Source organism: Tenebrio molitor, chromosome 3 (genome assembly GCF_963966145.1).
Source record: "Tenebrio molitor chromosome 3, icTenMoli1.1, whole genome shotgun sequence".
NCBI classification, from domain to species: domain Eukaryota; kingdom Metazoa; phylum Arthropoda; class Insecta; order Coleoptera; family Tenebrionidae; genus Tenebrio; species Tenebrio molitor.
Genome location: NC_091048.1, coordinates 24,677,140 through 24,702,518, shown reverse-complemented (window position 1 = coordinate 24,702,518; position 25,379 = coordinate 24,677,140). Strand labels below are relative to the sequence as shown.

The following is a 25,379-nucleotide window of genomic DNA, read 5'->3' as shown; positions in this document are numbered from 1 at the left end:
GAAATATATACCGGGTGTAGAATTGGTTTACGAGACATAGGATTTTACATGTAAAAATAAAGAGTTTCAATTATTGGCTCCCCTAATAATTTTATGCCAAAATAGTTAAAATGAAAGTTAGAGAGAATTAAAAATACTGTCTAATTCCACTCTTTGTTTTTTTCTAACATCTTGTGGTACTGAAAGAAAAGCAAGAACTGAGTTAACAAAAAAATACTAAAAAGTAGCACTAGCCGTGAAATTTGACTTTTAAAATACTATGTATTTGTCGGATGGTTTCTCTATTATTTAATTGTCTTTTAATTTGCCCTTCAAATGAAGTCGTACAGGACTACAGGATAAATGAAAAGGTATCTTCCATTAAATGCTCAAAATTCTCTACAATTCTTCCAATTGTTTCTGTGGCAGGAATTGATCGGTCTGGGAAACCTGAAGCAAATGTTGCTTGGAAGTTGCTTAAAAAAGATCCTCCATAATAACATTTAAAGAAAGAAATACAATTTCATGCTTAGTAGTACTTTTTACTGTTTTTGTGTCAACTTCTTTCTTGCCTTTCTTTTAGTACCACAAGATGTTAGAAAAAAAAGTAAGACTGAAATTAGACATTAATTTTAATTCTCTCCAACTTTCATTTTAACTATTTTGCCGTAAAATTATTAGGGGAGCCAATAATTGAAACTCTTTATTTTTACATGTAAAATCCTATGTCTCGTAAACCAGTTCTACGCCCGGTATATTGTTTGAGTAGTGACTCTGATGAAAAATACAAGTTTTCGACCTTGTGGGCGGTGAACGAGAGCCGCCATCTTGAATGAAAGGTGCAAAAAACAGGTTTTCACAGAATAACTCGATAACCGTTCATTATATGAGAAAAATGTTCAAATAAAACTGAGATGAAAGATGCAATTTAACGAAATTTTTACTCCAAGAAACGTCAAACTATATTTTTAATCAATTTTGCAAATGATCAAATCAAATATTTTGTGTAATAAATTACTAATAATTAAATTTATCAATACATATTATTCGTCCTAGCTTATACGAAAGTTTAATTGGAAAAGTGATACTTTTTGTGGTAATTGTCTAATTGTATCACATTAATAAAATTCGGACGAACAACATTTGTTTAGACAAACCAGCCAAAGCACAACAAACCATTTTTGCTCCGAATAACATATACTATTTTTTCTTTAAACCTTCATAACAAATTATTTAAGACATGTTAAGAAACCAGGTAGGAATCTCAAATGATTTAGCTAGTTTACTTTATAGCCGCTGACCAGCGGAGATAATAACTTCACGGACGCCCTCAGCGGAGATAATAACTTCACGAACGCTGGTCAGCTCGTTAGATGCCATGACAATGAAGTCACACTTTAGCTTTATCAATGCAGCAGTGCAATGTAATATTTTACGGACGTTTGAAAAACATTTTTTTTCACTACTAGTCTCAGAAGGCGTCATTATTGACTCTCGAACCGACCCCAGAAGTAGAATTTCTCTCCCAAGGTTAATAATAATTTTCATTTTTAACCTAGGTGAATAATGAATAGCCGTCACCTAGCAATGAAAGATTTTCGTTGATTTCATTGGTTAACGTAGACGATTTTCATAGCAACCGTTGAAAAATGAGAACTCGGATCGTCGCATCGGACAAAATAATTTTATTAATAATTATTATCCGAAAGGGTTTTAACGTATCTAGTAGTGGAAAAATAGTATATAAACCACGGTGAAGAAGTCCCTTATAGCCTTCGCGCCTTAGAACCCTCGGGACGCCTCGGGCTCTAATCTTGACGCTCTGGCTATAATCATGAACTTCTTCACCTTGGTGTATAATATACTATTATTTGAACATTTTTCTCTGTTCTGTGAAAATGTGTTTTTTGAAACATTCATTCATAATGGTGACTCGCACTCACCGCCCTCAAGGTCAAAAACTTGTATTTTTCATCAGGATCACTACTCAAACAACGTATTTCAAAATCATTACTACCCCATATTTTATAAGGCAACGAACATTTTTTTCCCACACAGACTGGACCATTATATCCCAATATAAACTTCGTCCAGTGAGAGATTGGGAGATTTTAAATTTTATTAAATTAACCCAACGCTACAAAATGCACTAGAATACATTAATAAGGGCATAATTTCAGGGCAAAAATGTTACTGCTTTTTTAAAGCACGCGCGACGAGTTTAAGAGCACGACGCGTAGCGGAGAGCTTTTAACGACGCAAGTGCTTTAAAGGCCCTTATTAACGTGTATCATACGCTATTTTTCATTATACCTGCACTACAATCTGAAAATTATAACAAAAAAAGTAAATTGACATACCTTTTCCGAAGTAATCTGTGTCATTAGTCGTTGGTATAGAAATGGCCAATTGTTGTTGTTTCGTTGCTATCATAAATTGTGTATAAATGTCTTGCAGCATTGTTCAAAACGTAGGTGAATTTGTTATTACCTAAGCAACCTTAAAGCTTTAGTGTTTTAAAGGACCCTTTTCGCACGCATTTTAGTGTCAAAAACAGGGATTATGATTTAGGTATAATAAAATAGTATATTGTTATATAAGTGAGGAAAGGGATGCATTGCTAAACGAGAATGACAATTGGATCACGAGCGATAGCGAGTTGATCTAATCATTCAAGTTTAGCAATGGACCTTTCCTCACGTATATAACATACTATTTTTTCCAACGTCAAGATCTTTCGCTTTATCTTGCATAGGTATTATCAATTTATTATTTTATACAAATCAACATAGAAGTAAAATTTGAAAATCACGTTTCGATGCTCACAGTAAACAATAAAATTTAATTAATGAATGTCAAGTCGTGTTTTTACCAAAACTTGAAAATTACTCAGAATTTACTAAACAAATAGTGATGGAAGTAGAAGATAGTGTTGTAAATTTACCAAATACAGAAATTACAGAAGCAGCGAAGTAGGTATCTTTGGAATTATTACCTATAAAATCTCGAGCACGCTACGGAAAGGAATACAATGCGTTACTGAGATGGAGACAAGTAGTAAGAAGCGCTAGTTTGGCGTCAACGTCAAGCTCTGTACCGACACGTTATTTAGAAAAAAAAATCAGGAACATTTGGAGTTTTAATTCGTGTAAAAAATTGTACATTTAATTTCTATAATACTGATAAAAAAGTTAAGTATCTTTGTAAGTGCTAATTGTTAATAAAGAATTCTGACAAATGTATATATATGTATATTTGAACGTTATTTTAAAGAAAGTATGTACATACCTAAATGGGGATCAATTTTTTTTTTTACTTTCCCCACTAGTGAGGGAAGTGATTTACTTTCCTCACATGTGATGCAAACGCCTACTTTCATCTCTAAATTGAGTGATGGAAATGTCATTTTCAGACTTGACGTTGGAAAAAAATATTTTCAACTAATACCCTTACAAAACTTATTTTTTATACTTCCTCTATATTTGTTTAAGGTCAATGTCAAAACACGAAGTAATAATCACAAATGGATAATAAATTACCTTAAAATTGGAAATAACCAAAATTTAGAAAATGAGGAAGCCACGGGAGAAAAAAAAAGTGATATATCAAAAACAACTGCGTTACCTGCCAAATTCACAACAGATTCAACAACGAAATTGGCCAGAGTTATTACTTTATTGCCCAATGCCGTCGATACAACGTCTATCAAGCCAACAACGGATACAGCCGAATCGAATACGCCGTCGGTAACAAGCACAAGCAGCACCACCGAGCCGAGCACGCTATCTTTAACAAGCACGAGCAGCACCACCGAGTCGACCACGCCATCCTCAACAAGCACGAGCAGCACAACCGAGTCGACCACGCCATCCTCAACAAGCACGAGCAGCACCACCGAGTCGACCACGCCATCCTCAACAAGCACGAGCAGCACCACCGAGTCGACCACGCCATCCTCAACAAGCAGGGGCAGCAGCACCGAATCGACCACGCCATCCTCAACAAGCACGAGCAGCAGCACCGAATCGACCACGCCATCCTCAACAAGCACGAGCAGCACCACCGAATCGACCACGCCATCCTCAACAAGCACGAGCAGCAGCACCGAATCGACCACGCCATCCTCAACAAGCACGAGCAGCACCACCGAGTCGACCACGCCATCCTCAACAAGCAGGGGCAGCAGCACCGAATCGACCACGCCATCCTCAACAAGCACGAGCAGCAGCACCGAATCGACCACGCCATCCTCAACAAGCACGAGCAGCACCACCGAGTCGACCACGCCGTCCTCAACAAGCACAAGTAGCACCACGGAGTCGACCACGCCATCCTCAACAAGCACAAGTAGCACCACGGAATCGACCACGCCGTCCTCAACAAGCACGAGCAGCACCACCGAGTCGACCACGCCATCTTCAACAAGCACGAGCAGCACCACCGAGTCGACCACGCCATCCTCAACAAGCACGAGCAGCACCACCGAGTCGACCACGCCATCGTCAACAAGCACGAGCAGTACCACCGAGTCGACCACGCCATCGTCAACAAGCACGAGCAGCACCACCGAATCGACCACGTCATCCTCTACAAGCACGAGCAGCACCACCGAGTCGACCACGCCATCGTCAACAAGCACGAGCAGCACCACCGAGTCGACCACGCCATCGTCAACAAGCACGAGCAGTACCACCGAGTCGACCACGCCATCGTCAACAAGCACGAGCAGCACCACGGAATCGACCACGCCGTCCTCAACAAGCACGAGCAGCACCACGGAATCGACCACGCCGTCCTCAACAAGCACGAGCAGCACCACCGAGTCGACCACGCCATCCTCAACAAGCACGAGCAGTACCACCGAGTCGACCACGCCATCGTCAACAAGCACGAGCAGCACCACCGAATCGACCACGCCATCCTCAACAAGCACGAGCAGCACCACCGAGTCGACCACTCCATCGTCAACAAGCACGAGCAGCACCACCGAGTCGACCACGCCATCGTCAACAAGCACGAGCAGCACCACCGAATCGACCACGCCATCCTCTACAAGCACGAGCAGTACCACCGAGTCGACCACGCCATCGTCAACAAGCACGAGCAGCACCACCGAGTCGACCACGCCATCGTCAACAAGCACGAGCAGTACCACCGAGTCGACCACGCCATCGTCAACAAGCACGAGCAGCACCACGGAATCGACCACGCTGTCCTCAACAATCACGAGCAGCACCACCGAATCGACCACGCCATCCTCAACAAGCACGAGCAGCAGCACCGAATCGACCACGCCGTCCTCAACAAGCACGAGCAGCACCACCGAGTCGACCACGCCGTCCTCAACAAGCACAAGTAGCACCACGGAGTCGACCACGCCGTCCTCAACAATCACGAGCAGCACCACCGAATCGACCACGCCATCCTCAACAAGCACGAGCAGCACCACCGAGTCGACCACGCCATCGTCAACAAGCACGAGCAGTACCACCGAGTCGACCACGCCATCGTCAACAAGCACGAGCAGCACCACGGAATCGACCACGCTGTCCTCAACAATCACGAGCAGCACCACCGAATCGACCACGCCATCCTCAACAAGCACGAGCAGCAGCACCGAATCGACCACGCCGTCCTCAACAAGCACAAGTAGCACCACGGAGTCGACCACGCCATCTTCAACAAGCACGAGCAGCACCACCGAGTCGACCACGCCATCGTCAACAAGCACGAGCAGTACAACCGAGTCGACCACGCCATCGTCAACAAGCACGAGCAGCACCACCGAATCGACCACGCCATCCTCTACAAGCACGAGCAGCACCACCGAGTCGACCACGCCATCGTCAACAAGCACGAGCAGTACCACCGAGTCGACCACGCCATCCTCAACAAGCACTAGCAGCACCACCGAGTCGACCACGCCATCTTCAACAAGCACGAGCAGTACCACCGAGTCGACCACGCCATCGTCAACAAGCACGAGCAGCACCACCGAATCGACCACGCCATCCTCAACAAGCACGAGCAGCACCACGGAATCGACCACGCCGTCCTCAACAAGCACGAGCAGCACCACCGAGTCGACCACGCCATCCTCAATAAGCACGAGCAGTACCACCGAGTCGACCACGCCATCGTCAACAAGCACGAGCAGCACCACCGAATCGACCACGCCATCCTCAACAAGCACGAGCAGCACCACCGAGTCGACCACGCCATCCTCAACAAGCACGAGCAGTACCACCGAGTCGACCACGCCATCGCCAACAAGCACGAGCAGCACCACGGAATCGACCACGCCGTCCTCAACAAGCACGAGCAGCACCACCGAGTCGACGACGCCGTTCTCAACAAGCACGAGCAGCACCACGGAATCGACCACGCCGTCCTCAACAAGCACGAGCAGCACCACCGAGTCGACCACGCCATCCTCAACAAGCACGAGCAGTACCACCGAGTCGACCACGCCATCGTCAACAAGCACGAGCAGCACCACCGAATCGACCACGCCATCCTCAACAAGCACGAGCAGCACCACCGAGTCGACCACTCCATCGTCAACAAGCACGAGCAGCACCACCGAGTCGACCACGCCATCGTCAACAAGCACGAGCAGCACCACCGAGTCGACCACGCCATCCTCAACAAGCACGAGCAGCACCACGGAATTGACCACGCCATCCTCAACAAGCACGAGCAGCACCACCGAGTCGACCACGCCATCCTCAACAAGCACGAGCAGTACCACCGAGTCGACCACGCCATCGTCAACAAGCACAAGCAGCACCACGGAATCGACCACGCCGTCCTCAACAAGCACGAGCAGCACCACCGAGTCGACCACGCCATCCTCAACAAGCACGAGCAGTACCACCGAGTCGACCACGCCATCGTCAACAAGCACGAGCAGCACCACGGAATCGACCACGCCGTCCTCAACAAGCACGAGCAGCACCACCGAGTCGACGACGCCGTCCTCAACAAGCACGAGCAGCACCACCGAGTCGACCACGCCATCGTCAACAAGCACGAGCAGCACCACCGAATCGACCACGCCATCCTCAACAAGCACGAGCAGCACCACGGAATCGACCACGCCGTCCTCAACAAGCACGAGCAGCACCACCGAGTCGACCACGCCATCCTCAACAAGCACGAGCAGTACCACCGAGTCGACCACGCCATCGTCAACAAGCACGAGCAGCACCACGGAATCGACCACGCCGTCCTCAACAAGCACGAGCAGCACCACCGAGTCGACCACGCCATCCTCAACAAGCACGAGCAGTACCACCGAGTCGACCACGCCATCGTCAACAAGCACGAGCAGCACCACGGAATCGACCACGCCGTCCTCAACAAGCACGAGCAGCACCACCGAGTCGACGACGCCGTTCTCAACAAGCACGAGCAGCACCACGGAATCGACCACGCCGTCCTCAACAAGCACGAGCAGCACCACCGAGTCGACCACGCCATCCTCAACAAGCACGAGCAGTACCACCGAGTCGACCACGCCATCGTCAACAAGTACGAGCAGCACCACCGAATCGACCACGCCATCCTCAACAAGCACGAGCAGCACCACCGAGTCGACCACTCCATCGTCAACAAGCACGAGCAGCACCACCGAGTCGACCACGCCATCCTCAACAAGCACGAGCAGTACCACCGAGTCGACCACGCCATCGTCAACAAGCACAAGCAGCACCACCGAGTCGACCACGCCATCCTCAACAAGCACGAGCAGCACCACGGAATCGACCACGCCATCCTCAACAAGCACGAGCAGCACCACCGAGTCGACCACGCCGTCCTCAACAAGCACAAGTAGCACCACGGAATCGACCACGCCGTCCTCAACAAGCACGAGCAGCACCACCGAGTCGACCACGCCATCCTCAACAAGCACGAGCAGCACCACCGAGTCGACCACGCCATCTTCAACAAGCACGAGCAGCACCACCGAGTCGACAACGCCATCCTCAACAAGCACGAGCAGCACCACGGAATCGACCACGCCGTCCTCAACAAGCACGAGCAGCACCACCGAGTCGACCACGCCATCGTCAACAAGCACGAGCAGCACCACCGAGTCGACCACGCCATCGTCAACAAGCACGAGCAGCACCACCGAATCGACCACGCCATCCTCAACAAGCACGAGCAGCACCACGGAATCGACCACGCCGTCCTCAACAAGCACGAGCAGCACCACCGAGTCGACCACGCCGTCCTCAACAAGCACGAGCAGCACCACCGAGTCGACCACGCCGTCCTCAACAAGCACAAGTAGCACCACGGAGTCGACCACGCCATCTTCAACAAGCACGAGCAGCACCACCGAGTCGACCACGCCATCGTCAACAAGCACGAGCAGTACCACCGAGTCGACCACGCCATCGTCAACAAGCACGAGCAGCACCACCGAATCGACCACGCCATCCTCTACAAGCACGAGCAGCACCACCGAGTCGACCACGCCATCGTCAACAAGCACGAGCAGTACCACCGAGTCGACGACGCCGTCCTCAACAAGCACGAGCAGCACCACCGAGTCGACCACGCCATCCTCAACAAGCACGATCAGTACCACCGAGTCGACCACGCCATCGTCAACAAGCACGAGCAGCACCACCGAATCGACCACGCCATCCTCAACAAGCACGAGCAGCACCACCGAGTCGACCACTCCATCGTCAACAAGCACGAGCAGCACCACCGAGTCGACCACGCCATCCTCAACAAGCACGAGCAGCACCACCGAGTCGACCACGCCATCCTCAACAAGCACGAGCAGTACCACCGAGTCGACCACGCCATCGTCAACAAGCACGAGCAGCACCACCGAATCGACCACGCCATCCTCAACAAGCACGAGCAGCACCACCGAGTCGACCACTCCATCGTCAACAAGCACGAGCAGCACCACCGAGTCGACCACGCCATCCTCAACAAGCACGAGCAGCACCACCGAGTCGACCACGCCATCCTCAACAAGCACGAGCAGTACCACCGAGTCGACCACGCCATCGTCAACAAGCACGAGCAGCACCACGGAATCGACCACGCCGTCCTCAACAAGCACGAGCAGCACCACCGAGTCGACGACGCCGTTCTCAACAAGCACGAGCAGCACCACGGAATCGACCACGCCGTCCTCAACAAGCACGAGCAGCACCACCGAGTCGACCACGCCATCCTCAACAAGCACGATCAGTACCACCGAGTCGACCACGCCATCCTCAACAAGCACGATCAGTACCACCGAGTCGACCACGCCATCGTCAACAAGCACGAGCAGCACCACGGAATCGACCACGCCGTCCTCAACAAGCACGAGCAGCACCACCGAGTCGACCACGCCATCCTCAACAAGCACGATCAGTACCACCGAGTCGACCACGCCATCCTCAACAAGCACGATCAGTACCACCGAGTCGACCACGCCATCGTCAACAAGCACGAGCAGCACCACGGAATCGACCACGCCGTCCTCAACAAGCACGAGCAGCACCACCGAGTCGACCACGCCATCCTCAACAAGCACGATCAGTACCACCGAGTCGACCACGCCATCCTCAACAAGCACGATCAGTACCACCGAGTCGACCACGCCATCGTCAACAAGCACGAGCAGCACCACGGAATCGACCACGCCGTCCTCAACAAGCACGAGCAGCACCACCGAGTCGACCACGCCGTCCTCAACAAGCACGAGCAGCACCACCGAGTCGACCACGCCATCCTCAACAAGCACGATCAGTACCACCGAGTCGACCACGCCATCCTCAACAAGCACGATCAGTACCACCGAGTCGACCACGCCATCGTCAACAAGCACGAGCAGCACCACGGAATCGACCACGCCGTCCTCAACAAGCACGAGCAGCACCACCGAGTCGACCACGCCGTCCTCAACAAGCACGAGCAGCACCACCGAGTCGACCACGCCATCCTCAACAAGCACGATCAGTACCACCGAGTCGACCACGCCATCCTCAACAAGCACGATCAGTACCACCGAGTCGACCACGCCATCGTCAACAAGCACGAGCAGCACCACGGAATCGACCACGCCGTCCTCAACAAGCACGAGCAGCACCACCGAGTCGACCACGCCATCCTCAACAAGCACGATCAGTACCACCGAGTCGACCACGCCATCCTCAACAAGCACGATCAGTACCACCGAGTCGACCACGCCATCGTCAACAAGCACGAGCAGCACCACGGAATCGACCACGCCATCCTCAACAAGCACGATCAGTACCACCGAATCGACCACGCCGTCCTCAACAAGCACGAGCAGCACCACCGAGTCGACCACGCCATCCTCAACAAGCACGATCAGTACCACCGAGTCGACCACGCCATCCTCAACAAGCACGATCAGTACCACCGAGTCGACCACGCCATCGTCAACAAGCACGAGCAGCACCACGGAATCGACCACGCCGTCCTCAACAAGCACGAGCAGCACCACCGAGTCGACCACGCCATCCTCAACAAGCACGAGCAGCACCACCGAGTCGACGACGCCGTTCTCAACAAGCACGAGCAGCACCACGGAATCGACCACGCCGTCCTCAACAAGCACGAGCAGCACCACCGAGTCGACCACGCCATCCTCAACAAGCACGATCAGTACCACCGAGTCGACCACGCCATCCTCAACAAGCACGATCAGTACCACCGAGTCGACCACGCCATCGTCAACAAGCACGAGCAGCACCACGGAATCGACCACGCCGTCCTCAACAAGCACGAGCAGCACCACCGAGTCGACCACGCCATCCTCAACAAGCACGATCAGTACCACCGAGTCGACCACGCCATCCTCAACAAGCACGATCAGTACCACCGAGTCGACCACGCCATCGTCAACAAGCACGAGCAGCACCACGGAATCGACCACGCCGTCCTCAACAAGCACGAGCAGCACCACCGAGTCGACCACGCCATCCTCAACAAGCACGATCAGTACCACCGAGTCGACCACGCCATCCTCAACAAGCACGATCAGTACCACCGAGTCGACCACGCCATCGTCAACAAGCACGAGCAGCACCACGGAATCGACCACGCCGTCCTCAACAAGCACGAGCAGCACCACCGAGTCGACCACGCCATCCTCAACAAGCACGAGCAACACCACCGAGTCGACCACGCCATCCTCAACAAGCACGAGCAGTACCACCGAGTCGACCACGCCATCGTCAACAAGCACGAGCAGCACCACGGAATCGACCACGCCGTCCTCAACAAGCACGAGCAGTACCACCGAGTCGACCACGCCATCGTCAACAAGCACGAGCAGCACCACCGAATCGACCACGCCATCCTCAACAAGCACGAGCAGCACCACCGAGTCGACCACTCCATCGTCAACAAGCACGAGCAGCACCACCGAGTCGACCACGCCATCCTCAACAAGCACGAGCAGCACCACCGAGTCGACCACGCCATCCTCAACAAGCACGAGCAGCACCACGGAATCGACCACGCCATCCTCAACAAGCACGAGCAGCACCACCGAGTCGACCACGCCATCCTCAACAAGCACGAGCAGTACCACCGAGTCGACCACGCCATCGTCAACAAGCACGAGCAGCACCACGGAATCGACCACGCCGTCCTCAACAAGCACGAGCAGCACCACCGAGTCGACGACGCCGTCCTCAACAAGCACGAGCAGCACCACCGAGTCGACCACGCCATCGTCAACAAGCACGAGCAGCACCACCGAATCGACCACGCCATCCTCAACAAGCACGAGCAGCACCACGGAATCGACCACGCCGTCCTCAACAAGCACGAGCAGCACCACCGAGTCGACCACGCCATCCTCAACAAGCACGAGCAGTACCACCGAGTCGACCACGCCATCGTCAACAAGCACGAGCAGCACCACGGAATCGACCACGCCGTCCTCAACAAGCACGAGCAGCACCACCGAGTCGACCACGCCATCCTCAACAAGCACGAGCAGTACCACCGAGTCGACCACGCCATCGTCAACAAGCACGAGCAGCACCACGGAATCGACCACGCCGTCCTCAACAAGCACGAGCAGCACCACCGAGTCGACGACGCCGTTCTCAACAAGCACGAGCAGCACCACGGAATCGACCACGCCGTCCTCAACAAGCACAAGTAGCACCACGGAATCGACCACGCCGTCCTCAACAAGCACGAGCAGCACCACCGAGTCGACCACGCCATCCTCAACAAGCACGAGCAGCACCACCGAGTCGACCACGCCATCTTCAACAAGCACGAGCAGCACCACCGAGTCGACCACGCCATCCTCAACAAGCACGAGCAGCACCACGGAATCGACCACGCCGTCCTCAACAAGCACGAGCAGCACCACCGAGTCGACCACGCCATCGTCAACAAGCACGAGCAGTACCACCGAGTCGACCACGCCATCGTCAACAAGCACGAGCAGCACCACCGAATCGACCACGCCATCCTCAACAAGCACGAGCAGTACCACCGAGTCGACCACGCCATCGTCAACAAGCACGAGCAGCACCACCGAATCGACCACGCCATCCTCAACAAGCACGAGCAGTACCACCGAGTCGACCACGCCATCGTCAATAAGCACGAGCAGCACCACGGAATCGACCACGCCGTCCTCAACAAGCACGAGCAGCACCACCGAGTCGACCACGCCATCGTCAACAAGCACGAGCAGCACCACCGAATCGACCACGCCATCCTCAACAAGCACGAGCAGCACCACCGAATCGACCACGCCATCCTCAACAAGCACGAGCAGCACCACCGAGTCGACCACTCCATCGTCAACAAGCACGAGCAGCACCACCGAGTCGACCACGCCATCCTCAACAAGCACGAGCAGCACCACCGAGTCGACCACGCCATCCTCAACAAGCACGAGCAGTACCACCGAGTCGACCACGCCATCGTCAACAAGCACGAGCAGCACCACGGAATCGACCACGCCGTCCTCAACAAGCACGAGCAGCACCACCGAGTCGACGACGCCGTTCTCAACAAGCACGAGCAGCACCACGGAATCGACCACGCCGTCCTCAACAAGCACGAGCAGCACCACCGAGTCGACCACGCCATCCTCAACAAGCACGATCAGTACCACCGAGTCGACCACGCCATCCTCAACAAGCACGATCAGTACCACCGAGTCGACCACGCCATCGTCAACAAGCACGAGCAGCACCACGGAATCGACCACGCCGTCCTCAACAAGCACGAGCAGCACCACCGAGTCGACCACGCCATCCTCAACAAGCACGATCAGTACCACCGAGTCGACCACGCCATCCTCAACAAGCACGATCAGTACCACCGAGTCGACCACGCCATCGTCAACAAGCACGAGCAGCACCACGGAATCGACCACGCCGTCCTCAACAAGCACGAGCAGCACCACCGAGTCGACCACGCCATCCTCAACAAGCACGATCAGTACCACCGAGTCGACCACGCCATCCTCAACAAGCACGATCAGTACCACCGAGTCGACCACGCCATCGTCAACAAGCACGAGCAGCACCACGGAATCGACCACGCCGTCCTCAACAAGCACGAGCAGCACCACCGAGTCGACCACGCCATCCTCAACAAGCACGATCAGTACCACCGAGTCGACCACGCCATCCTCAACAAGCACGATCAGTACCACCGAGTCGACCACGCCATCGTCAACAAGCACGAGCAGCACCACGGAATCGACCACGCCGTCCTCAACAAGCACGAGCAGCACCACCGAGTCGACGACGCCGTTCTCAACAAGCACGAGCAGCACCACGGAATCGACCACGCCGTCCTCAACAAGCACGAGCAGCACCACCGAGTCGACCACGCCATCCTCAACAAGCACGATCAGTACCACCGAGTCGACCACGCCATCCTCAACAAGCACGATCAGTACCACCGAGTCGACCACGCCATCGTCAACAAGCACGAGCAGCACCACGGAATCGACCACGCCGTCCTCAACAAGCACGAGCAGCACCACCGAGTCGACCACGCCATCCTCAACAAGCACGATCAGTACCACCGAGTCGACCACGCCATCCTCAACAAGCACGATCAGTACCACCGAGTCGACCACGCCATCGTCAACAAGCACGAGCAGCACCACGGAATCGACCACGCCATCCTCAACAAGCACGATCAGTACCACCGAATCGACCACGCCGTCCTCAACAAGCACGAGCAGCACCACCGAGTCGACCACGCCATCCTCAACAAGCACGATCAGTACCACCGAGTCGACCACGCCATCCTCAACAAGCACGATCAGTACCACCGAGTCGACCACGCCATCGTCAACAAGCACGAGCAGCACCACGGAATCGACCACGCCGTCCTCAACAAGCACGAGCAGCACCACCGAGTCGACCACGCCATCCTCAACAAGCACGAGCAGCACCACCGAGTCGACGACGCCGTTCTCAACAAGCACGAGCAGCACCACGGAATCGACCACGCCGTCCTCAACAAGCACGAGCAGCACCACCGAGTCGACCACGCCATCCTCAACAAGCACGATCAGTACCACCGAGTCGACCACGCCATCCTCAACAAGCACGATCAGTACCACCGAGTCGACCACGCCATCGTCAACAAGCACGAGCAGCACCACGGAATCGACCACGCCGTCCTCAACAAGCACGAGCAGCACCACCGAGTCGACCACGCCATCCTCAACAAGCACGATCAGTACCACCGAGTCGACCACGCCATCCTCAACAAGCACGATCAGTACCACCGAGTCGACCACGCCATCGTCAACAAGCACGAGCAGCACCACGGAATCGACCACGCCGTCCTCAACAAGCACGAGCAGCACCACCGAGTCGACCACGCCATCCTCAACAAGCACGATCAGTACCACCGAGTCGACCACGCCATCCTCAACAAGCACGATCAGTACCACCGAGTCGACCACGCCATCGTCAACAAGCACGAGCAGCACCACGGAATCGACCACGCCGTCCTCAACAAGCACGAGCAGCACCACCGAGTCGACCACGCCATCCTCAACAAGCACGAGCAACACCACCGAGTCGACCACGCCATCCTCAACAAGCACGAGCAGTACCACCGAGTCGACCACGCCATCGTCAACAAGCACGAGCAGCACCACCGAATCGACCACGCCATCCTCAACAAGCACGAGCAGCACCACCGAGTCGACCACTCCATCGTCAACAAGCACGAGCAGCACCACCGAGTCGACCACGCCATCCTCAACAAGCACGAGCAGCACCACCGAGTCGACCACTCCATCGTCAACAAGCACGAGCAGCACCACCGAGTCGACCACGCCATCCTCAACAAGCACGAGCAGTACCACCGAGTCGACCACGCCATCGTCAACAAGCACGAGCAGCACCACGGAATCGACCACGCCGTCCTCAACAAGCACGAGCAGCACCACCGAGTCGACGACGCCGTCCTCAACAAGCACGAGCAGCACCACCGAGTCGACCACGCCATCGTCAACAAGCACGAGCAGCACCACCGAATCGACCACGCCATCCTCAACAAGCACGAGCAGCACCACGGAATCGACCACGCCGTCCTCAACAAGCACGAGCAGCACCACCGAGTCGACCACGCCATCCTCAACAAGCACGAGCAGTACCACCGAGTCGACCACGCCATCGTCAACAAGCACGAGCAGCACCACGGAATCGACCACGCCGTCCTCAACAAGCACGAGCAGCACCACCGAGTCGACCACGCCATCCTCAACAAGCACGAGCAGTACCACCGAGTCGACCACGCCATCGTCAACAAGCACGAGCAGCACCACGGAATCGACCACGCCGTCCTCAACAAGCACGAGCAGCACCACCGAGTCGACGACGCCGTTCTCAACAAGCACGAGCAGCACCACGGAATCGACCACGCCGTCCTCAACAAGCACAAGTAGCACCACGGAATCGACCACGCCGTCCTCAACAAGCACGAGCAGCACCACCGAGTCGACCACGCCATCCTCAACAAGCACGAGCAGCACCACCGAGTCGACCACGCCATCTTCAACAAGCACGAGCAGCACCACCGAGTCGACCACGCCATCCTCAACAAGCACGAGCAGCACCACGGAATCGACCACGCCGTCCTCAACAAGCACGAGCAGCACCACCGAGTCGACCACGCCATCGTCAACAAGCACGAGCAGTACCACCGAGTCGACCACGCCATCGTCAACAAGCACGAGCAGCACCACCGAATCGACCACGCCATCCTCAACAAGCACGAGCAGTACCACCGAGTCGACCACGCCATCGTCAACAAGCACGAGCAGCACCACCGAATCGACCACGCCATCCTCAACAAGCACGAGCAGTACCACCGAGTCGACCACGCCATCGTCAATAAGCACGAGCAGCACCACGGAATCGACCACGCCGTCCTCAACAAGCACGAGCAGCACCACCGAGTCGACCACGCCATCGTCAACAAGCACGAGCAGCACCACCGAATCGACCACGCCATCCTCAACAAGCACGAGCAGCACCACCGAGTCCACCACTCCATCGTCAACAAGCACGAGCAGCACCACCGAGTCGACCACGCCATCGTCAACAAGCACGAGCAGCACCACCGAGTCGACCACGCCATCCTCAACAAGCACGAGCAGCACCACGGAATCGACCACGCCATCCTCAACAAGCACGAGCAGCACCACCGAGTCGACCACGCCATCCTCAACAAGCACGAGCAGCACCACGGAATCGACCACGCCGTCCTCAACAAGCACGAGCAGCACCACCGAGTCGACGACGCCGTCCTCAACAAGCACGAGCAGCACCACGGAATCGACCACGCCGTCCTCAACAAGCACGAGCAGCACCACCGAGTCGACCACGCCATCCTCAACAAGCACGAGCAGTACCACCGAGTCGACCACGCCGTCCTCAACAAGCACGAGCAGCACCACCGAGTCGACCACGCCATCGTCAACAAGCACGAGCAGCAGCACCGAATCGACCACGCCATCCTCAACAAGCACGAGCAGCACCACCGAGTCGACCACGCCGTCCTCAACAAGCACAAGTAGCACCACGGAATCGACCACGCCGTCCTCAACAAGCACGAGCAGCACCACCGAGTCGACCACGCTATCCTCAACAAGCACGAGCAGCACCACCGAGTCGACCACGCCATCGTCAACAAGCACGAGCAGCACCACCGAGTCGACCACGCCATCGTCAACAAGCACGAGCAGCAGCACCGAGTCGACCACGCCATCGTCAACAAGCACGAGCAGCAGCACCGAATCGACCACGCCATCGTCAACAAGCACGAGCAGTACCACGGAGTCGACCACGCCATCGTCAACAAGCACGAGCATCACCACCGAGTCGACCACGCTATCGTCAACAAGCACGAGCAGTACCACCGAGTCGACCACGCCATCGTCAACAAGCACGAGCAGCACCACCGAGTCGACCACGCTATCGTCAACAAGCACGAGCAGCACCACCGAGTCGACCACGCCATCCTCAACAAGCACGAGCAGCACCACCGAGTCGACCACGCCATCCTCAACAAGCACGAGTAGTACCACCGAGTCGACCACGCCATCGTCAACAAGCACGAGCAGCACCACGGAATCGACCACGCCGTCCTCAACAAGCACGAGCAGCACCACCGAGTCGACCACGCCGTCCTCAACAAGCACAAGTAGCACCACGGAGTCGACCACGCCATCCTCAACAAGCACTAGCAGCACCACCGAGTCGACCACGCTATCCTCAACAAGCACGAGCAGCACCACCGAGTCGACCACGCCATCTTCAACAAGCACGAGCAGCACCACCGAGTCGACCACGCCATCCTCAACAAGCACGAGCAGCACCACGGAATCGACCACGCCATCCTCAACAAGCACGAGCAGCACCACCGAGTCGACCACGCCATCCTCAACAAGCACGAGCAGTACCACCGAGTCGACCACGCCGTCCTCAACAAGCACGAGCAGCACCACCGAGTCGACCACGCCATCGTCAACAAGCACGAGCAGCAGCACCGAATCGACCACGCCATCCTCAACAAGCACGAGCAGCACCACCGAGTCGACCACGCCATCCTCAACAAGCACGAGCAGCACCACCGAGTCGACCACGCCGTCCTCAACAAGCACAAGTAGCACCACGGAGTCGACCACGCCATCCTCAACAAGCACTAGCAGTACCACCGAGTCGACCACGCCATCGTCAACAAGCACGAGCAGTACCACCGAGTCGACCACACCATCCTCAACAAGCACGAGCAGCACAACCGAGTCGACCACGCCATCGTCAACAAGCACGAGCAGTACCACCGAGTCGACCACGCCGTCCTCAACAAGCACGAGCAGCACCACCGAGTCGACCACTCCGTCCTCAACAAGCACGAGCAGCACAACCGAGTCGACCACGCCATCGTCAACAAGCACGAGCAGTACCACCGAGTCGACCACGCCATCCTCAACAAGCACGAGCAGCACCACCGAGTCGACCACGCCATCCTCAACAAGCACGAGCAGCACAACCGAGTCGACCACGCCATCGTCAACAAGCACGAGCAGTACCACCGAGTCGACCACGCCATCGTCAACAAGCACGAGCAGTACCACCGAGTCGACCACACCATCCTCAACAAGCACGAGCAGCACAACCGAGTCGACCACGCCATCGTCAACAAGCACGAGCAGTACCACCGAGTCGACCACGCCGTCCTCAACAAGCACGAGCAGCACCACCGAGTCGACCACTCCGTCCTCAACAAGCACGAGCAGCACCACCGAGTCGACCACGCCATCCTCAACAAGCACGAGCAGTACCACCGAGTCGACCACGCCATCGTCAACAAGCACGAGCAGTACCACCGAGTCGACTACGCCGTCCTCAACAAGCACGAGCAGCACCACCGAGTCGACCACGCCATCCTCAACAAGCACGAGCAGTACCACCGAGTCGACCACGCCGTCCTCAACAAGCACGAGCAGCACCACCGAGTCGACCACGCCATCGTCAACAAGCACGAGCAGCACCACCGAGTCGACCACGCCATCCTCAACAAGCACGAGCAGCACCACCGAGTCGACCACGCCATCGTTAACAAGCACGAGCAGTACCACCGAGTCGACCACACCATCCTCAACAAGCACGAGCAGCACAACCGAGTCGACCACGCCATCGTCAACAAGCACGAGCAGCACCACCGACTCGACCACGCCATCCTCAACAAGCACGAGCAGTACCACCGAGTCGACCACGCCATCGTTAACAAGCACGAGCAGTACCACCGAGTCGACCACACCATCCTCAACAAGCACGAGCAGCACAACCGAGTTGACCACGCCATCGTCAACAAGCACGAGCAGCACCACCGAGTCGACCACGCCATCCTCAACAAGCACGAGCAGCACCACCGAGTCGACCACGCCATCCTCAACAAGCACGAGCAGCACCACCGAGTCGACCACGCCATCGTTAACAAGCACGAGCAGTACCACCGAGTCGACCACACCATCCTCAACAAGCACGAGCAGCACAACCGAGTCGACCACGCCATCGTCAACAAGCACGAGCAGCACCACCGAGTCGACCACGCCATCCTCAACAAGCACGAGCAGTACCACCGAGTCGACCACGCCGTCCTCAACAAGCACGAGCAGCACCACCGAGTCGACCACGCCATCCTCAACAAGCACGAGCAGCACCACCGAGTCGACCACGCCATCCTCAACAAGCACGAGCAGCACCACCGAGTCGACCACGCCATCGTCAACAAGCACGAGCAGCACCACCGAGTCGACCACGACTTCGTCAACAAGCACGAGCAACACCACCGAGTCGACCACGCCATCCTCAACAAGCACGAGCAGCACCACCGGGTCGACCACGCCATCTTCAACAAGCACGAGCAGTACCACCGAGTCGACCACGCCATCCTCAACAAGCACGAGCAGTACCACCGAATCGACCACGCCATCCTCAACAAGCACGAGCAGCACCACCGAGTCGACCACGCCGTCCTCAACAAGCACGAGCAGCACCACCGAGTCGACCACGCCATCGTTAACAAGCACGAGCAGTACCACCGAGTCGACCACACCATCCTCAACAAGCACGAGCAGCACAACCGAGTCGACCACGCCATCGTCAACAAGCACGAGCAGCACCACCGAGTCGACCACGCCATCCTCAACAAGCACGAGCAGTACCACCGAGTCGACCACGCCGTCCTCAACAAGCACGAGCAGCACCACCGAGTCGACCACGCCATCCTCAACAAGCACGAGCAGCACCACCGAGTCGACCACGCCATCCTCAACAAGCACGAGCAGCACCACCGAGTCGACCACGCCATCGTCAACAAGCACGAGCAGCACCACCGAGTCGACCACGCCATCCTCAACAAGCACGAGCAGCACCACCGAGTCGACCACGCCATCGTCAACAAGCACGAGCAGCACCACCGAGTCGACCACGCCATCCTCAACAAGCACGAGCAGCACCACCGAGTCGACCACGCCATCGTCAACAAGCACGAGCAACACCACCGAGTCGACCACGCCATCCTCAACAAGCACGAGCAGCACCACCGAGTCGACCACGCCATCGTTAACAAGCACGAGCAGTACCACCGAGTCGACCACACCATCCTCAACAAGCACGAGCAGCACAACCGAGTCGACCACGCCATCGTCAACAAGCACGAGCAGCACCACCGAGTCGACCACGCCATCCTCAACAAGCACGAGCAGTACCACCGAGTCGACCACGCCGTCCTCAACAAGCACGAGCAGCACCACCGAGTCGACCACGCCATCCTCAACAAGCACGAGCAGCACCACCGAGTCGACCACGCCATCCTCAACAAGCACGAGCAGCACCACCGAGTCGACCACGCCATCGTCAACAAGCACGAGCAGCACCACCGAGTCGACCACGACTTCGTCAACAAGCACGAGCAGCACCACCGAGTCGACCACGCCATCCTCAACAAGCACGAGCAGTACCACCGAGTCGACCACGCCGTCCTCAACAAGCACGAGCAGCACCACCGAGTCGACCACGCCATCCTCAACAAGCACGAGCAGCACCACCGAGTCGACCACGCCATCCTCAACAAGCACGAGCAGCACCACCGAGTCGACCACGCCATCGTCAACAAGCACGAGCAGCACCACCGAGTCGACCACGCCATCCTCAACAAGCACGAGCAGCACCACCGAGTCGACCACGCCATCGTCAACAAGCACGAGCAGCACCACCGAGTCGACCACGCCATCCTCAACAAGCACGAGCAGCACCACCGAGTCGACCACGCCATCGTCAACAAGCACGAGCAACACCACCGAGTCGACCACGCCATCCTCAACAAGCACGAGCAGCACCACCGAGTCGACCACGCCATCGTTAACAAGCACGAGCAGTACCACCGAGTCGACCACACCATCCTCAACAAGCACGAGCAGCACAACCGAGTCGACCACGCCATCGTCAACAAGCACGAGCAGCACCACCGAGTCGACCACGCCATCCTTAACAAGCACGAGCAGCACCACGGAATCGACCACGCCATCCTCAACAAGCACGAGCAGCACCACCGAGTCGACCACGCCGTCCTCAACAAGCACAAGTAGCACCACGGAGTCGACCACGCCATCCTCAACAAGCACTAGCAGTACCACCGAGTCGACCACGCCATCGTCAACAAGCACGAGCAGTACCACCGAGTCGACCACACCATCCTCAACAAGCACGAGCAGCACAACCGAGTCGACCACGCCATCGTCAACAAGCACGAGCAGTACCACCGAGTCGACCACGCCGTCCTCAACAAGCACGAGCAGCACCACCGAGTCGACCACTCCGTCCTCAACAAGCACGAGCAGCACAACCGAGTCGACCACGCCATCGTCAACAAGCACGAGCAGTACCACCGAGTCGACCACGCCATCCTCAACAAGCACGAGCAGCACCACCGAGTCGACCACGCCATCCTCAACAAGCACGAGCAGCACAACCGAGTCGACCACGCCATCGTCAACAAGCACGAGCAGTACCACCGAGTCGACCACGCCATCGTCAACAAGCACGAGCAGTACCACCGAGTCGACCACACCATCCTCAACAAGCACGAGCAGCACAACCGAGTCGACCACGCCATCGTCAACAAGCACGAGCAGTACCACCGAGTCGACCACGCCGTCCTCAACAAGCACGAGCAGCACCACCGAGTCGACCACTCCGTCCTCAACAAGCACGAGCAGCACCACCGAGTCGACCACGCCATCCTCAACAAGCACGAGCAGTACCACCGAGTCGACCACGCCATCGTCAACAAGCACGAGCAGTACCACCGAGTCGACTACGCCGTCCTCAACAAGCACGAGCAGCACCACCGAGTCGACCACGCCATCCTCAACAAGCACGAGCAGTACCACCGAGTCGACCACGCCGTCCTCAACAAGCACGAGCAGCACCACCGAGTCGACCACGCCATCGTCAACAAGCACGAGCAGCACCACCGAGTCGACCACGCCATCCTCAACAAGCACGAGCAGCACCACCGAGTCGACCACGCCATCGTTAACAAGCACGAGCAGTACCACCGAGTCGACCACACCATCCTCAACAAGCACGAGCAGCACAACCGAGTCGACCACGCCATCGTCAACAAGCACGAGCAGCACCACCGACTCGACCACGCCATCCTCAACAAGCACGAGCAGTACCACCGAGTCGACCACGCCATCGTTAACAAGCACGAGCAGTACCACCGAGTCGACCACACCATCCTCAACAAGCACGAGCAGCACAACCGAGTTGACCACGCCATCGTCAACAAGCACGAGCAGCACCACCGAGTCGACCACGCCATCCTCAACAAGCACGAGCAGCACCACCGAGTCGACCACGCCATCCTCAACAAGCACGAGCAGCACCACCGAGTCGACCACGCCATCGTTAACAAGCACGAGCAGTACCACCGAGTCGACCACACCATCCTCAACAAGCACGAGCAGCACAACCGAGTCGACCACGCCATCGTCAACAAGCACGAGCAGCACCACCGAGTCGACCACGCCATCCTCAACAAGCACGAGCAGTACCACCGAGTCGACCACGCCGTCCTCAACAAGCACGAGCAGCACCACCGAGTCGACCACGCCATCCTCAACAAGCACGAGCAGCACCACCGAGTCGACCACGCCATCCTCAACAAGCACGAGCAGCACCACCGAGTCGACCACGCCATCGTCAACAAGCACGAGCAGCACCACCGAGTCGACCACGACTTCGTCAACAAGCACGAGCAACACCACCGAGTCGACCACGCCATCCTCAACAAGCACGAGCAGCACCACCGGGTCGACCACGCCATCTTCAACAAGCACGAGCAGTACCACCGAGTCGACCACGCCATCCTCAACAAGCACGAGCAGTACCACCGAATCGACCACGCCATCCTCAACAAGCACGAGCAGCACCACCGAGTCGACCACGCCGTCCTCAACAAGCACGAGCAGCACCACCGAGTCGACCACGCCATCGTTAACAAGCACGAGCAGTACCACCGAGTCGACCACGACTTCGTCAACAAGCACGAGCAACACCACCGAGTCGACCACGCCATCCTCAACAAGCACGAGCAGTACCACCGAATCGACCACGCCATCCTCAACAAGCACGAGCAGTACCACCGAATCGACCACGCCATCCTCAACAAGCACGAGCAGCAGCACCGAGTCGACCACGCCATCGTCAACAAGCACGAGCAGCACCACCGAGTCGACCACGCCATCCTCAACAAGCACGAGCAGTACCACCGAGTCGACCACGCCGTCCTCAACAAGCACGAGCAGCACCACCGAGTCGACCACGCCATCCTCAACAAGCACGAGCAGCACCACCGAGTCGACCACGCCATCCTCAACAAGCACGAGCAGCACCACCGAGTCGACCACGCCATCCTCAACAAGCACGAGCAGCACCACCGAGTCGACCACGCCATCGTCAACAAGCACGAGCAACACCACCGAGTCGACCACGCCATCCTCAACAAGCACGAGCAGCACCACCGAGTCGACCACGCCATCGTTAACAAGCACGAGCAGTACCACCGAGTCGACCACACCATCCTCAACAAGCACGAGCAGCACAACCGAGTCGACCACGCCATCGTCAACAAGCACGAGCAGCACCACCGAGTCGACCACGCCATCCTCAACAAGCACGAGCAGTACCACCGAGTCGACCACGCCGTCCTCAACAAGCACGAGCAGCACCACCGAGTCGACCACGCCATCCTCAACAAGCACGAGCAGCACCACCGAGTCGACCACGCCATCCTCAACAAGCACGAGCAGCACCACCGAGTCGACCACGCCATCGTCAACAAGCACGAGCAGCACCACCGAGTCGACCACGACTTCGTCAACAAGAACGAGCAACACCACCGAGTCGACCACGCCATCCTCAACAAGCACGAGCAGCACCACCGAGTCGACCACGCCATCTTCAACAAGCACGAGCAGTACCACCGAATCGACCACGCCATCCTCAACAAGCACGAGCAGTACCACCGAATCGACCACGCCATCCTCAACAAGCACGAGCAGCAGCACCGAGTCGACCACGCCATCGTCAACAAGCACGAGCAGCACCACCGAGTCGACCACGCCATCGTCAACAAGCACGAGGAGTACCACCGAGTCGACCGCTCCACCGAGCACCACATCCAGATCAACAGATAGCAGTTCATCTACAAAGAAAAGCAGCTCATTTACAGAATCTTCTTCTACAAAGAGGGTAACTTCGTCTATAAATCCCAATGTTACTCAAGAACCAATATTGCCGGGTTCGGGTCAAACTATTATTGGAATCTCCATTAAACTTATAGTTATCTCGGTCCTTTCCGTGCTATTGTTAAGTTGATCGTAATTTTTTGGAATTAACTAAATATAAATGTGTTAAGTTTATGTAAGTACGCATATGTAGTTTGTTACTGTACTCAGGACTAGATCTAACGTGAATGATAATGGAGTTTTTGACAGAAAATCTGTGATAAAGAACTACATACCTGCTTCTATCACTTAAATTATGGATATTTTTTATGTGTTCCTTGTGTAATAAAACTAATAAACTTGTCAAAAATTAAAGCATCTTTTACAAGTATCATTTAGTTTGAAATGAAAAACTCCAGAAAATAATTTTTCGATCATATAACAACATTACATAGCGTAGGTGTTTGAATACCAATTTGAATTAGGAAAATTGGAATATTCCCTAACAAGTGCAAAAATAATGTTTGAACACAAAAAGTTTAATTTTGATCGTTTACTGAAACGTAGCCGTCGTAAGAGTTAGCCGTGCTGAGAACAA

At 55.6% G+C, this 25,379-nt stretch overlaps 1 protein-coding gene across 1 annotated transcript; it reads left to right on the top strand.

Annotated features, from left to right (window-relative positions):
- Positions 1–1,219: 1,219 nt before the first annotated feature.
- LOC138126599 (uncharacterized) lies at positions 1,220–24,751 on the top strand. The gene is made up of 24 exons (XM_069042394.1): positions 1,220–1,234; positions 3,644–3,835; positions 4,082–4,267; positions 4,331–4,423; positions 4,499–4,633; positions 5,129–5,317; positions 5,465–5,611; positions 6,011–6,118; positions 6,263–6,397; positions 6,683–6,859; positions 7,313–7,447; positions 9,035–9,169; positions 10,211–10,345; positions 10,454–10,597; positions 12,017–12,121; positions 12,941–13,075; positions 13,697–13,831; positions 14,117–14,251; positions 14,360–14,503; positions 15,797–15,901; positions 16,469–16,603; positions 23,399–23,503; positions 23,600–23,758; positions 24,365–24,751. Exons 1-24 carry the CDS (start codon positions 1,220–1,222, stop codon positions 24,749–24,751), a joined length of 3,471 nt encoding a protein of 1,156 aa, XP_068898495.1.
- The last annotated feature ends 628 nt before the right edge of the window (positions 24,752–25,379 follow it).